The sequence below is a fragment of the Zingiber officinale genome, chromosome 2B, assembly GCF_018446385.1.
Source record: "Zingiber officinale cultivar Zhangliang chromosome 2B, Zo_v1.1, whole genome shotgun sequence".
NCBI lineage: Eukaryota > Viridiplantae > Streptophyta > Magnoliopsida > Zingiberales > Zingiberaceae > Zingiber > Zingiber officinale.
The window spans coordinates 150604675-150620365 of NC_055989.1; the positions used below are offsets into that span (position 1 = coordinate 150604675).

General features: G+C 37.2%; 1 protein-coding gene across 1 annotated transcript; it reads left to right on the forward strand.

Annotated features, from left to right (window-relative positions):
- Positions 1 to 1634: 1634 nt before the first annotated feature.
- Positions 1635 to 3382, forward strand: LOC122049668. Its single transcript, XM_042611028.1, has 2 exons — positions 1635 to 2534; positions 2619 to 3382. The coding sequence occupies exons 1-2, from the start codon at positions 1669 to 1671 to the stop codon at positions 3259 to 3261; spliced, it is 1509 nt and encodes a 502-aa protein (XP_042466962.1). The 5' UTR covers positions 1635 to 1668; the 3' UTR covers positions 3262 to 3382.
- Positions 3383 to 15691: the final 12309 nt, after the last annotated feature.

The window sequence follows — 15691 nt, forward strand, 5'->3', positions numbered from 1 at the left end:
CAGATTCTCCACTGAAACAATAACATACTAAAACTGAAATTGAATTAAACTCCATTGAAGAATCATATGAAAGGTTGTGATATAGCTAGCTAGAGAAAATAATACTCAAGCCCTCCTATCTAGTCAATTAGGCAAAAACCATGATGACTAAGGAGAGAGGGATTCTCCGTTGCTTTTGGTTGGGGGAATACAACGTGCTCACTTTCCAGCTGATGAAGAGATTCCAACTTATCTACTTCACCAACCTCTACCTCTATCATCACATGAACAAGGTTTGAATTTCTTAGGGTTCATTTTCTTAGGGAGTAAGTTCCTCCTTCTTACACAATAGTTTGGGACAGACATTATCACCTTTTGGCTTTTGCATCACAAGCCATTTGCTTGCATAGTTGCATGAACCCCATAAACTACAAGGAATCTGCTGCTTTGTTTCAGCGTCTCAATCAACTTTCAGTGAGGTTTCCCTTGACTATTTCAGCAGTGGACAATGGCTTCTCCTTCTAGAGTTGAACATTAAAATCGAACACTCAAACGGATCATAATTGAATAAATTAATTTTTAAAATAAATCAAATCAATTGAATTTTGTTATTAAAATCCAAGAGATATCATATTGAATTAATTATTTTTTTAATAATTAATCGACTACATTTCTAAAGTTATATATATATATATATATATATATATATATATATATATATATATATATATATATATATATATATATATATATATATATATATATTTTATAATCTATATCTTCAATTTTTACTTTTTGATTAATTTTGCAAGTGATTAGCTATGTTTCTTACCGACTGATCCTATCTGAAGACGTGAAGTTGGAAAGTTAGAAAGGTGGCAGTTCCGCTGAGTGGACGAAGACCTCCTATCTGCAAAACAAAATCAAATTCAGGTAAGAGGTTCTTAGCATTGACTCTCCGATGCTCGAGTTAAAAATAGAGGATGGAAAATGATAGAGATCGAGATTTGTTTTTCTCTTAACTTTTCCTCATAATTGACATACCCTTTTATACCTTTTTTTAATAGTGACCTTTCATCTTCTCCTATTTAATGATATTGATTATCCATAGAAGATATATTTTTCTTGATTTTTGTGTATTTAATGACAGATGAAGTGTTCTCCTTTGCTTTCATTTCCCCAAAACCTTTAGTTTTCTCTTTTATTACGTATGATTGATGTCGATGGCATATCTGATCAGGCGGGTGATCCGCTCAAACTAATTTCTTGCCGGTTGGGTAGCATCATTCCGATTCTGCTCGGATTAGCCTTACTTGAACCCTTGTGTTGATCACTTTAACTTTGATCTACACCGTGACTATTGACCTATGCTACGCAAGCTCTTATCACCGGATCACCGACCATCAAGGCAAATCTAAAAACATAGATGAACGATCCAACGTCATGTCACATAGGTGATATTCAAATCCTCATTACGTAGGAGTCTATCTCACTTTTTACCATTAGAGACTAGGGGCTAGGATTTTAAACTTTTGGGTTACAAGCGCTTTTCGATTTATTTTAGCGGCTAATAAAAAACTTCCGTAGAATCGAATCAGTCATCCCATATTACCTAGTCATCCCATATTACCTAGTTCATCAGTATATTAACCCATCCGAACAGCACCAGACACCGATCCACCTCTTTCCATGGCTTCTGATTCCCCCGTCGATGTAGGCGGGTGGCTGAGGAGCCTTCCCCCCTTCTCCCAATGGAGCTCCAACCGCATGAGCTTCTGCATCTGCTCGTCGAAACCCTGCGCACCTTCCTTGAGACTCTCCGTCGCCAGAAACCCCCAGAAGCTCAATCCTTACCTCACCTTCTGCATCTACGCAGACTACCACACCCCCATTTCCCTCTGGACCTCCGGCGCCATCCGCCTCAAGTCCAGCTCGCAGACCTCTTTGACCGGAGACGAAGCCACCGGTCTCTTCTTCGACCTCCTCGTTTCGGTTCTCAAGTACGGCCCCGGCCGGAGATCCTCTTTCCGGCTGTCGCAGGTGACAGTCAGGGAGGAGAACCTCCGGGAAGTAGTCCTTAATCTCGCGTTTGTCACCCTCACCTTCCTCGTCACCGTCTACGAAGCTCCCTCCGAGCTTCGCCGTGGGTGCCTCGAGGACTTGAGGCTCCAGCTGTGGAGTCCGGCGTGCCGGGAATCGCTGAAGCTCCTCGTCCGGCTGCTCGGCTCCAACCTCGAAGAGCAGTGGATGCGCTCGGTGAACCTCGGAATGACGAACTGGATGTCGGAGCTCCTCCGGTCTTCGAACCACCTGCCCAGAGCGCCGTCGCCTCTGTTCTCGTACGGCCTCTCCGCGAGCGGGCTGTGGAAGGTGCAGCTCTACTGCCCTGTCATAGCCATGGCCGTCGAAGATCGTCCTTCCGCCGCCAGCACTCAAGACGACCGCCTGCTCTTCTCCCTGAGGTACCAGCAGCTCGAAGCTGTGATCCAGCTCGCCTACAGAGCCATCCGCAAAGAGAGCTGGATCGACATCGCCGTCGCCGTCGACAACATACGGTCAGTGATTTCGACTGTTCGATCGTTCGCAGATTGGCATGCACGAGAATCTCACACTCGCAGTGATCGTTCTGTTCTCGGCAGATGCGATGTGGATCCTCTCTTGTCGGAGACTCTAATGGCCGAACGAGGCTACGGCAGCGAGGAGAAGCACTTCCCTTCGAGAATCTCCCTGCAACTCACTCCGGCCCTGCAATCGGACGTTCTGTCGGTTTCAGTGAGCAAGTCGTCGGACAATCCGACGCAAGAAATCGGCCTGGAGAAGTCGCTCGAAGGCGGTTTCGATCCGCCGAACTCCTACCTGGGCCTCAGGATCTCGGCCACGGAGTCCGTCACCATGAGCGTGAAGCCGTGGAAGTTCGAGCAGTCGGTGGACGGCGACAGCGTGAACCTGAACTGGTTTCTTCACGACGGCGTCAATGGCAGGGAGGTGTTCTCCTCCCGGCCGTCGAAGTTCGCTCTGTTTCAGCCGAGGACGTGGTTCAGGAACCGGTACTCGAGCGTGCACAGGCCGTTTACCAAGCAAGGGGGGATCATCTTCGCCGGAGACGAGTACGGAGAGAGAGTGTGGTGGAAGGTCCGCCCGGCGGCTTTGGTGAAGACGATGGAGTGGGAGATCAGAGGCTCTATAGGGCTCACCTACTGGCCAAACAAGCAAAGGACTTTCTACAGTGAGACGAGGAAGTTGCAGTTCAAGGAATCCCTCAGCCTTCATCTCCCAAAATGACATGGTCTAACAATTGCTCAATGTCTATCTTTCTTCCATTTTCGAACACATTCTTCTTATGTTCAATTTGATAAGTAGTTTTCTGTATTCCTTTTATATATATATATATATATTATGTTCAATTTGATAAGTAGTTTTCTGTATTCCTTTTATATATATATATATATATTATGTTCAATTTGATAAGTAGTTTTCTGTATTCCTTCTATATATATATATATATATATATATATATATATATATATATATATATATATATATATATATATATATATATATATATATATATATATATATATATAAAAGATACAATACGTTTTATATATAAACACACTCTATGTTAAGTTTGTTAATGTTAATTTGACTACTTTATCAAATAAACTTGAATAACACAAAACTCAATCCATTTACAATCTTATTCCTCACTACACACATTTTCCTTGCTCAACTTCACAAACATGACTATGGAACAATAGGTGATACGGTGTGTGATGGTGAGGTTCGATAAGACGTGATAGTCTGGAGTCAAGGGGATGTGATAGTCAAAAGTCAAGGAGACATGACAGACAGAAGTCAAGAGGGCGTGACAGTTATAAGTCAAGAGGACGTTGCAATTCAGAGTCAAGGGGACGTGACAGTCATAAGTCAAGAGGACGTGGTAATCCGGAGTCAAGGGGACGTGGCAGTTAGAAGTCAAGAGGACGTGACAATCATAAGTTAAGGGAACATCGCAATCCAGAGTCAAGGGGACGTGCCAGTCAGAAGTCAAAGGGATACGACAGTCTTAAGTCAAGAGGATATGACAGTTAGAAGTCAAGGGGACGTGGCAGTCCACAGGCATGGAAATAGGAAGTAAAACCAGGTGATGACGCCAGCCACCTGATTCTCGGTCAGGTTTTCACAAATCGGAACTCTAGGTCGGGGACACCTGGGTAGGCAATCGAGGGAATGCCTGGTCGGAATCCGACTGGTTGGCTTTTCGCGACATGATTGTACTAGAGCCAGGTGCACTCAGCAAGCTAACTCCTGGGCGGTCAACTCCTGGTCGGCTCTTGGATGATCTATCCACAGCTCCGGACCCTCACAGTTTTGGTCAGATGGTACACCCGATTGATCATCCCGAGCTGCTCTATTCATACTCGGTCAGGACAGCGGACATGATCTTGTCTGAGATCTGTGAAGATGAGCATTGATTCTAATGAATGATGATGACCGTCGATGAAGACGAACTCCAGTGATCTGAATAAACTCCTCTGTGCTCCTATGCACAATGAGACGAGCCAACAAAACGTTAGTGACCTAAGACCGAGGTGGGGATCCCTAGCTAGGCCCTCCGACGCTCAAGTCAGTCCCTCTCAAAGATGGAAGAAAAAGAAGAAGAATAAGAGTAACTGAAGTGAGAAACAGAGTTCTGATGCTAGAACTTGCGTACCTTGCCAACGGAGAAGATCCCCCTTTTTATACCACCTCACATGATCTTCGTAGTCGTGAGGTGGTCCTCGGTTCGTTAAAGTTTGTTAAGAGATGAAGTCATCTTCTATACTTCGTGCAATAATTCTATATGGAATCTTTTTTGTACTCCAGATGTACCCGTTTGAAGAAATCCAGTAATGTATTTGCTCTAAGAAAGAAGATAGTCATCCTCATGTGGAATAAGCTCAATACCAAGAAAAAAATGAGCAATACCCAAATCTCAAGTAGGAAATTCTTGATTGAGAAGACTTAATAAAGTTGTGATACTCTTGTGATCATTGTCGGTTATCAGAATGTCGTCCACATAAATAAGAAAAAATATCATAGATCCATCATTATATTTGTGAAATAGAGATGAGTCCGTCTTTGATCCAGAAAATCCTTGAGCTTGTAATCAATTAGATAGTCGATGAAACCAAGCACGAGGAGCTTGTCGAAGGCCATATAAAGATTTCTTAAGTTGGCAAACATGAGATGGAAATTGTGGATGAATGAACCTAGGTGGTTGCTCCATAAATACAGTTGCCTCAAGATGACCATGGAGAAACACATTTGAAATGTCCAATTGTCGTACAGGCCAATTAGAACTAACGACTATTGATAATAATAGTCTGACAGATGTAATTTTGATAACTGGCTAAAAGTGTCATTAAAGTCAATACTTGGTTGTTGACTAAATCCTTTAGCTACAAGTCGAGCTTTGTACCGTTCAAGAGAACCATCAGCTTGATGTTTAAGACAGAATACCCATTTAGAGGCCACAACATTCATTGAGAGAGTACGTATAACTAGACTTTATGTTCCATTTCAAAGAAGTGCATCAAATTTTGTAGTCATTGCACTACGCCAGTTTGAATCCTTGCTTGCTTGTGTAAAACAAGTTGGCTCAATAAATTTTGAAGAGACCACTAGAGCTCGTGGAAGGGGATATCAAGTTGCATTTGGAGGACAACGTTCATAAATGTCACTAATGGGAAGTATGCAACGAGGAGTATTATCATCTGAATCACTTGTTAATAGCAATGAGGAAGTATGCTGACATGATGATGTAGATGACGGACTTGCATTATCTTCGACCGGCGAGGCTTCCAAGATTGGAGCAACAACCTGAGGTGATTCTGATGGTATAGGAGAGTTATTAAAGAGATCCGGAGCAGGACATAGGATGTCATCACTTCTGACAATATTAGGTGGCGTCAAGAATGTGTCACTTGCATCTGGAGGAGAGATCGAAGAAGCTATCGAAAAAGGGAATAAAAACTCATCAAAAATAACATCGTGAAATATAAATTCGTCCTATTGGTATATGCAAGCAACGATAACCATGGTGCAAATTGCTATAATCAAGAAAAACACATTGTAGTGAACGAGAGTCAAGTTTGTGTTTAGAATAGGGGCGTAACCATGGATAACATGCGCAACCAAAAATTCGAAAGAAAGTGTAATCAGGGGTTTGATTATAAAGTTTTTCAAAAGGACACCTATGATTTAGCAATGGAGTAGGAAGTCGATTTATGAGATATACTGCAGTGCTAACAGCTTCATCCCAAAATTTACGCGGAACCGATGCATGATGAAGAAGAGCTAAGGCAGTTTCAACTATATGCCTATGTTTTTTTCTCAGCAGAACCATTGTTAATTGATAACAAGAAATAATATGAAAGCAATAAAATCCATTGTTAATTGATATTTGCCCTAAGGACAATACAATATATAATGTTAAAAAAGTACTTCGTCAATTGACCAATTAATAAATAATAGAATTATTATAAAAATAATTCTGAGAATTATTCTAATAATTATAACAGAATTATTAGAATAATCTAAATACTAATTTGATTTGATTTAGTGATTTAACTCGGTAAATTCTGATAATTCTCTTTTATCTCTTTTACCAATAGCTTCATACTCTGAAGCGAGGTGAACAGATTGTTCGGCATCTCCACCTCCTCCTCCTCCGCTTACTCTCCGACGATCTCAAAAATCAAAACTTTACCCCCGAAATTCCAAGAATGAGCGAGAAAACATCAAAATCTGCGACCAAAATCATAGCTTAATTATAAAAATATAAAAATTCTCCCTTTGCTTTATTCTCGATCACCTTTCTCTTTTCATATTTCGAGAAAGTCGCCACCTTTCTTTAGCTGGAGAAGAAAAAGACGATGGCGACGAATGAACCATTACGGGAATGATGGTGGTTGGTGGATTTCACATTTGGATATATGATTCAGGCTTCGATGTGGAAAGAGAGGGCGATGGAGGAGGAGGAGCGCAGAAGTCAGGGCTATGACCTCTCCCTGCCCTGCATCTGGTGCTCCCTCGCTTGATCGATGAATCGGAGAGTGGAAAGAAAAGGCAGACGACGACGATGGAGTTGAGTTTGCGATGGATCGGATGCTGTGGATTGATTACTAATTGTTAATAAGATGATGGTGGTTAACTCACAACTGTCGAAGGATGACGCCGCCGCTGACGCCACCACCGACGAAATGTGAGGCGATGCGGTGGATTTACATGTCGGCCATTCCATTGACAGCCATGGAAGCCGAAGAGGAAAAGGGAATGAAAAAGATCTTCTGCTTGACTGTTTCCACTCGAACAACAGTACGTCTGGTTTGAAAGCAGGTCCTCTGCCCATCTCTGATTTTTTTTTCATAATTTGCCCATGACAATTAAAATCCGATCAAAATTGACTATAATCTTTCCTAAATTCATCTTTCTATCTAAGAACGGATGCTCTGTCCACAATCTTTCTAATTTTTTCTTGAACCCTTCTACCATTTGTACATTGGATCGTGGTTGGAATTTGAATTCTGATCATAATCTAACATGTAAATGGCAGGAGGGACTAGGAGAGGACTAGGAATTGCGAACTAGAGGATCTAAATTCTTCCCACCAAAGTTATAGATTGGGTTGAGATAGGCGGCTAGAAGCCACCGACAATGGACAGACCGCCCCCTACTCGACCTAAATTATAATTTAGATGGGAAGATAATCCGACGTATAAATTATGGAAGAGACTAAAGAACCTACACCCCTGGGCTGATGGTGGGCCTCAACCAGTGGATCCCACCGGTCTAATTATCAAAGGTAAACAAGGTCAGGTCAAGAATCCATTTAACCGGTTCTTGATTCAGTCTGATAAACCCCCTCTCCCTTTTATGATATGTAAATTCGAAATACAACTTGTATATAGTAATATTCGTCCTCCTCTTAGTTTGCTTTTTTATAGGTTCATCTATCGTCGTGCTTAATCTAGTTATCAGTAATGTGTTAGCACAAACACGCAATGAGTTAACTAACTTAATGACTAAATTGAAATTGTTCCACATTGAGTAAGACTTTAAGATGGTCCAATCGTCCTCTCGGACAATTGAGATCTGAGATTTGAATATCGATGTAGTCGAGATAAATGTCTTTCTCATGATCCGTTGTTATTCTAAGGATAAATAATTATCCATGATTTATCTCCTCTATATCAGTCCTAAAATAATTTGACGGATCACTTAGGAGTGCGGACAATCACATTTTACTAAAAAGGGTTCAGTCGGAAAAAGACTAAGGCATCGATATCCGGGGCTCTACGAAACTCTTAAGCAAAATAGCAAAGGCAAGTACGGTTGTAAACAAGCCGAGCCGAGCTTTGGGCTGTTCAAGCTTGTTTGATAAGGTAACCAAGCCAAGTCGAGTCGAGCTTAAAATGAACCAAGCTTTTGAAATGAATGTTCAAGCTTGGCTTGGTTTATTTTTTATGAGCTTAAGCTTGTTTGAAGCTTGGCTTGAGCTTGGTTCATTTAGGTGTTATCAAACTCTCAATTCAAGCTTGACTTGAGTTTGGTTCGAGTTTGGCTTAAACTTGGTTCATTTAGATGTTATCAAACTCTCAATTCAAACTTGTTTGAAACTTTTAGTTGTTTGATTGATTATTGAACTTGATTATTTAAATTTGTTTATTTATTTTATTATTTATTTAGCATATTGAAAAGAGTTTTATTAATAAATATGGTTCATGAACATTGTTCATAAACGTTAACGAGCTGAACACATATGTGTTCAAGCTTGTTTGTTTAGCTTAACGAGCTGTTCAAACTTGTTTGTTTAATTAATCTTATGTATATTGAACGAACATAAATAATCTCTTACTAAATTGAATATCAAATTTATTTATGAATACTTTGTTCATTTACTACCCTAAAGACAAGACGCGATGACTGCCTTTTCCAAATAGAGCAAAGCAAAAGGTTTGTCCTTTGCAAAAGTTAGCCTTTTGCCCCAAATATATTTATCCGGCACAAAACACTATATATTATATGATTTAAAATTTTTTGACTTATCTAACTCTTCGAATGGAATAATTCTAAAGGCTATAAATGATCGAACTGCACAGATAAATTTATTAAATACATAAATCACATATTTAACGTTATACCAAATCATATATTAGTTTTAAAATTATCAATTATATACCCATTTTCCCTTTTATTCTCATCCTCAAATCAATTCGACGAGAAAAGCAAATCAATTGAATTAATTTCATTTTGTTTGAAAAATCAATCAGCCGCTTTCGACAAAAATCGACTGATGGACTTAAAGACCTCAGAATAATATGAAATTAATTCATATATATTCGTCTAGTTCTCCTGATTGTAAAATACTATCAAACATCGATTTGACCCAATATATCGAACAATGATTTTTTTAACATAAATTTATTTTTTTTGAATATATTCGTGTTTAAAAAATTATTGCTCTCAATATATTGTGTCAAATTGATATTTGATAATATTTTTACAATCAAAAGAACAAGACGAATACATAGAAATTGGTTTCATGTCATTGCAAGGTCTCTTGGTCCATCAGCCGATTTCGACCGAAACCGACTGATGGACCTAAAGACCTTGAAATGACATAAAACCAGTTTCTATATATTCGTCTAGTTCTCTTGATTGTAAAAATACTATCAAATATCAATTTGAGGTAATATATTGAGAGCAGTGATTTTTTTTTTTTTAAATTATGGTCGAATGAACCTAAATAAAATCAATGTAGGTTCATTCGGTCAAAATCGATTGATGGACCTAGAGAACTCGGGATGAAGTGAAACCATCCTATGAGTTATTCTAGTTCTTATTATTATATCAATTCTTTCACATATCAATTTGACCAAATATATTGAGAGCAGTGATTTTTTGAACACGAATTAATTTTTTAAATATATTCATATTTAAAAAATCACTGCTCTTAATATATTAGGTTAACTTGATGTTTGATAGTATTTTTATAATCAGGAGAACTAGACGAACACATAGGAATTGATTTCATGTCATTTCGAGGTCTCTAAGTCAATCAGCCGATTTTGGCTAAAACCGGTTGATGGACATAGAGACCTCGAAATGACATGAAACTAGTTTCTATGTATTCGTCTAGTTCTCCCGATTGTAAAAATATTATCAAACATCAATTTGACCAAATATATTGAGAGCGGTAATTTTTTAAACATGAATTAATTTTTCAAATACATTCGTATTTAAAAAAAATCACTGCTTTCAATATATTAGGTCAAATTAATGTTTAATAGTATTTTTATAATCAGAATAATTAGACGAACACATAGAAACTGATTTCATATCATTTCAAGATATCTAGCTCTATCAACCGATTTTAGCTGAAACTGACTGATGAATTTTTTCAAACACATAAAAAGAAATCAATTCAACTGGAAAATTTTTTTCAGTCAAATTGATTTGAAGATAAGGGTAAAACAGAAAATGGGTACGTGATTTAATAATTTTAAAACTATGATACATGATTTGAATATTTTGAAAACTTATCTACTGGGTTTGGTAAATAGTTGAATTATATACCCTATTTCTATTTTATCCCTCTTTATTTAGCCTAATTGATTGCTACACGCAATTGATTAATTAGGGTATTTTTTAAAAAAAAATAGATAGATTTTTTAAAATAAATAACTTATTCATATTTGATACGGGATGTTATGGGTGGACCTGAATATAATATGATAGCTAAAGTCAATGTGACGTATCATTCAAAGTCAAGAGAGTGTGGTACCTACCGTGTCACACTTTACTCTTTGCCAAGCATTAAGGTCTTCAATACAAGGATAATCGGCTCAAGAGCCTATCAAACCTAAGAGACCTAGTACTCTATTCCTGTATTAAGACATTTATTATATATCTAATCATTCGATAGTCGATCGAGTTTAAGTGATGTCTGACATATCACAAAGTCGGTCGGTCATATATTGGGCCGAAGTAAGGAGATCCAGCTTTCCACTCAGTACAAGTCTTTCAGCATATGACCGATTGTACCGGTCGACCCCACTGTCGGTCGACCCTATGGGTTTTCTCACATGCCAATCTTCGGTAATAACTCCGATCAAATTTATACTACTCAATATGTCCATCTCTTATATGTATTAAAGATAAAAGTGTAAACCAACTCTCCTTATAAACTCAGTCGAACTTCCAGATCTCAGGTTCTTACTTCAAATGCAAGTCTTCTCTCATATTGATGATCAATTAAAGTACCGATCAAATCTCTCGAGACTTAGTTCCCCATTTCTTAGAGGCAAGTACCTTGGTATATGATTGGTCGACCATAGAACCAACCAGACCCAAGAGACTTAGCTTCATATTACTTCAAGAGCAGATTCCTAGCATCACCTAGTGTATAATCGAACAACTTAAGGAAATGATGATTATACAGTCAGTCAATTTAAAGATCCGGTCGAAATACACTCAGCAGACAATATGGTCAAACAATCACAACAACCTGTTAGAGTAACAACCGTTTGTCAGAGAATATTCCTCTATTGTAATATAAGTACTCAATGGAACCTTCTTCGGAGATGACTTTACACTTTCCATCAGCCGACACATTATTACAACATATTCTTTCAACCACCTCATTAATGAGGTTAAGTTACAAAAGGGGTGCGCACGAGTAACGAAAGATTCCTCGAACGGTAACTATACGCCTCCCAGGCTGTACATATTCCCTTACTTGACAACTTCTAACACCCGACATTCTCAATCACCTCATGATTGTGAAGGTTATGAGAGGTAGTATATAAAGGAAGGATATTATCCGTTGACGAGGTATGTGAGATTACATTAAGTTACTCTCAATTACACTCGGTTATCCACACTCATCTACTATTCTTATTTCCACTCAGCCAACATACTAACTTGAGCGTCGGAGAGCTTATGTCAGAAACTCCTCCCCTAGTTTTTGGCACCGACGTCCTATCTACTCTCTTTGGTTTGTGTAGAGAGGAAGAAGAAGTCCATTTTTCTCTAATTCAAAGTCTTCACACCATCAACAGTGCAACCACCTGCCTAGCACGTCATCTCTCTAACTTTCAGACAGGATCAATATTAAAAAATCATTAGCCGAAATCGGTCAAAATCAGCTGATCAACCTAAAGAACTCGGAATGATATAAAATCCGATCTTATATGTTCATTTAGTTCTCCTAATTATCCTTATACACTTAAATATTAATTTGACATAATATATTGAGAGTAATAATTTTAAGATACATGATTTGATCATTTTAAAAGTTAGGTACATGATTTGAATATTTAGGAACTTTACTTAAACGATTTGTTAATTTGTCATTCTAAAGATGATCGATTCAATCTAAGAGATGTTTCTCATCAACCATCAGTATAAATCGAAAAACACTCACAAAAACTCATCCAAGTGGCCAGTTTTCTTAGATTTATCTTTCCACTAAAAAAAATTTCTACAATGTACCACAACTGAAATTTAAACCTTACATATCTAATTAACAGTTTAGAAAATTTAACCGCTGCATCGTAGTCCTGACACATATGGTATGATTGATGTTAGAGATAAAAGATATTAAAAGATAATACCTGCAATGCGTGATCTACTAACCCATTACGGTTTAGGAGCATAGGTAACGATAAAGGTAGATATATTTTTTACATCTATCAGAACCCTAAGTCTTATCATTTTCTATTTCCTCTCCTTTGCGCACCGATGATGACTTAGACATTTGAAGGATCTTGCTGAGGTAACTTCTGATAAGTCCTTGCACGTCTGTTATTTTTCATTGAGTCAATCACGTACGAGAAGAAGACATATGACGCGTGTAATTTCTTGAGATGTATGAATAAAAGACTCGACATGGATCTCCTTCTTACTCAAAAACGAGTGAAAGATGCATTCGAAGTCGTGTTTTTCCTAATCCACCTCAATTTCGAGCAAGGGCACAAGTATGCACGATAGTAAACACTAAAAAAAAAAAGATTTTTTTTAAAAAAATAATGAACAAGTTTTTTATTTATTTTCAATTAAAAATTCTGCATTTACTTGACCCCTGTGGAGTGTGGACTGTGCTGGGAAATTAATTGGAAACGGCCATGGCCGGCGGCGACCTCCACGGAAGCTTTCAACAGGAGCCTCCTCCGGCGGCGGCGCATTAATCAGCAGCAGTGGCGCATTAAAGACGCAGCTGCTGCTGATTAATTTCAAGGAATAAAAAACAACACGAGACCCACGGAAATGAAGGGAATCCAAAGCCCTCGCAAATCAAAATGTGAAATTGCAAAAAAAAACAAAAAATTTGAGATAAAAATATTGGGTAAAAATAAAAAAGACTATTGTTTTTTAACAGCACTCCTCTTTTATTTATTATCAAAATGACATCCTATTTCCATCAATATATTTTGTTCATAACTACTTTTAGTGTTTTTGGCATGATTGGAGTAGCTATGAGTTTATAACTACTATAAAATTATAATAGCTATGATTTCATATTTTACATTATAGCCACTTTAATTTTGATCAAAATTAATAATATTGTATTTTAACAATTATAGTAAATAATCGTTACAATATAGGTATTTCATCTCTAATCAATATTATATTATGACAAATTTCAACTCTTTTCAATATTAACTATAGAATATGATCACTTTATTTCTGAACAATATTGATTAATATTATATTATAATAATTATAAATCATCATTGATATTTTATTTTTATCAACATCAAGCTTCAGCATTGTATTATACAAGTTATGGTCATGTAACTACTATAACTATTATACCTGTATAATTGTAATAGTTATAAAAGTCACAATGACTATAATTATGTAGCAGTTACTATTATAATTATGAAGCAACTATAATCTCATAGCTATGATATTGTTAAAAACAAGAATAGTTTCACTAGGTAAAATGTACAATTGTCAGATGGATCATTTATATATATAATAAATGAAAGTGGGACCTTTACCATGAGTTCAATAAAAAAAAAAAGATGTTCTTTTGATTTTTATAAAAAAAATTGTAGAATATGCAAGAGATAAAAGAAGGAAAATATATATGCTAAAGAAATTTTACCTACTGTATTCTCTGTATTCTCATTATGAATAAGCATTTGTAGAGGCTAAAATCAAAGCCAAAATGAGACTAATATCTATGAATGATTTGTTTTATTTGAATTGGTTTGATTTATCTGGTGCATTGGTTTTGGAGTGTATATGTCGACCACCAAAAGGAGATGGAGAAAGAAAATGAAAGCTTTTATTTTATGTCTTCTTCTTCAATTACTGTGATAGATGATGATCATAATCAATCATTGTTAGTCATCGGTGGCCGACGATCATCTAGAGGGGCCGACGATGAGATGATGGTTGATGCTCGTGAAAGGAGGTATCATAGTTCTTTATTGTGAATGTGTCCGATGGAGATCATCTTTCATAGGTAGAACCGACTTGCCTACAGTGTTTGAGGGGATGAAGGTCTAGCGAGAGATCAAGGAGTTGAAGAAGTTGATCATGAGGGGTGCCAGCTAATTTGGTGCGAGGATGAAGATTGAGTGAGAAATCAAGACGACACGGTACAGGGGCGGAGGAGGGTCTGACCTTTGAATATCAAGGAGGCGGCAAGAGGATGCTTAACCAATTTAGAATTTCATCACATCTCAAAGTCTGAAACAAATTTAAAATTTCTAGGGAACTTGACTAAGCATCTAAAATAGGAGGACAAAACGAAAATTTATCCCTAGGAAATGAAAGGGAACAAAAAAAGAGAGGAGATACTAGGCAGCAAAAAAGTTTTAAATTCATTTGAAGAACATAAACTTGTTAATTCTAAAGAACCAAATTATCAAGAAACTCTCAATCTCATAGATCTTTATACTTCCATCCAAAACTATAAAAATTCATGAAGAATTCTAACAAACCATGTTCTAATCACTCCTTTTTCAACTCAATTATGAGCTATAGCAATTGAGGAGCATTAAAAAAAAATATTGAATTCATTTATTAACAGCAAAGTCTGTGCTTTATGAGCAGTTGTTAATTCAAACCTTGACCATTTGAAGCCAATCTAAATCAATTTGTCAAAGCAAGCAACTACCCATTTTACTCATCTAATTATTAGGAATCCTTAATTATGTTAGTTCAATTAAATGTTACAGCAATTATAAATTCTTCTCTTGCAACCAAAAGGCATTAGTTGTACCAATCAACCAACTACAAGTTGACTTATGAGGTTGTGTTCATTCTTTGTTCACAGAAAAGAAAAACGTTTTAGAACAATTTGTTTAAAAAGATAGTACCAGAAGAATACTTGTATAATATGACAGGTTTCCTACCTTATATCAACAACTAACAAATAAAAATCATTGAAGAATTTTCAGCAGAAGAAAATGAGTTTAAATGAGTTGAAGAAAACATTTGAAGTCAAACTTGTAAGGCAGAAATGAAACTGACCTTTCAAGTTGAAGTTGAAGATGAAGATGAGATGTGGAATCTTCAATAAGCTAAAATCATCGGCAAGCATTCAAAAGTAGGGATGAGAAGGATGTTTGTTCACAAGTTTTCAAATGTTTGCTGAAGAAAATTTCTTCTCCTCTTCAGACCTACAACAAAGAACAGAAGAATGAAATTGCAA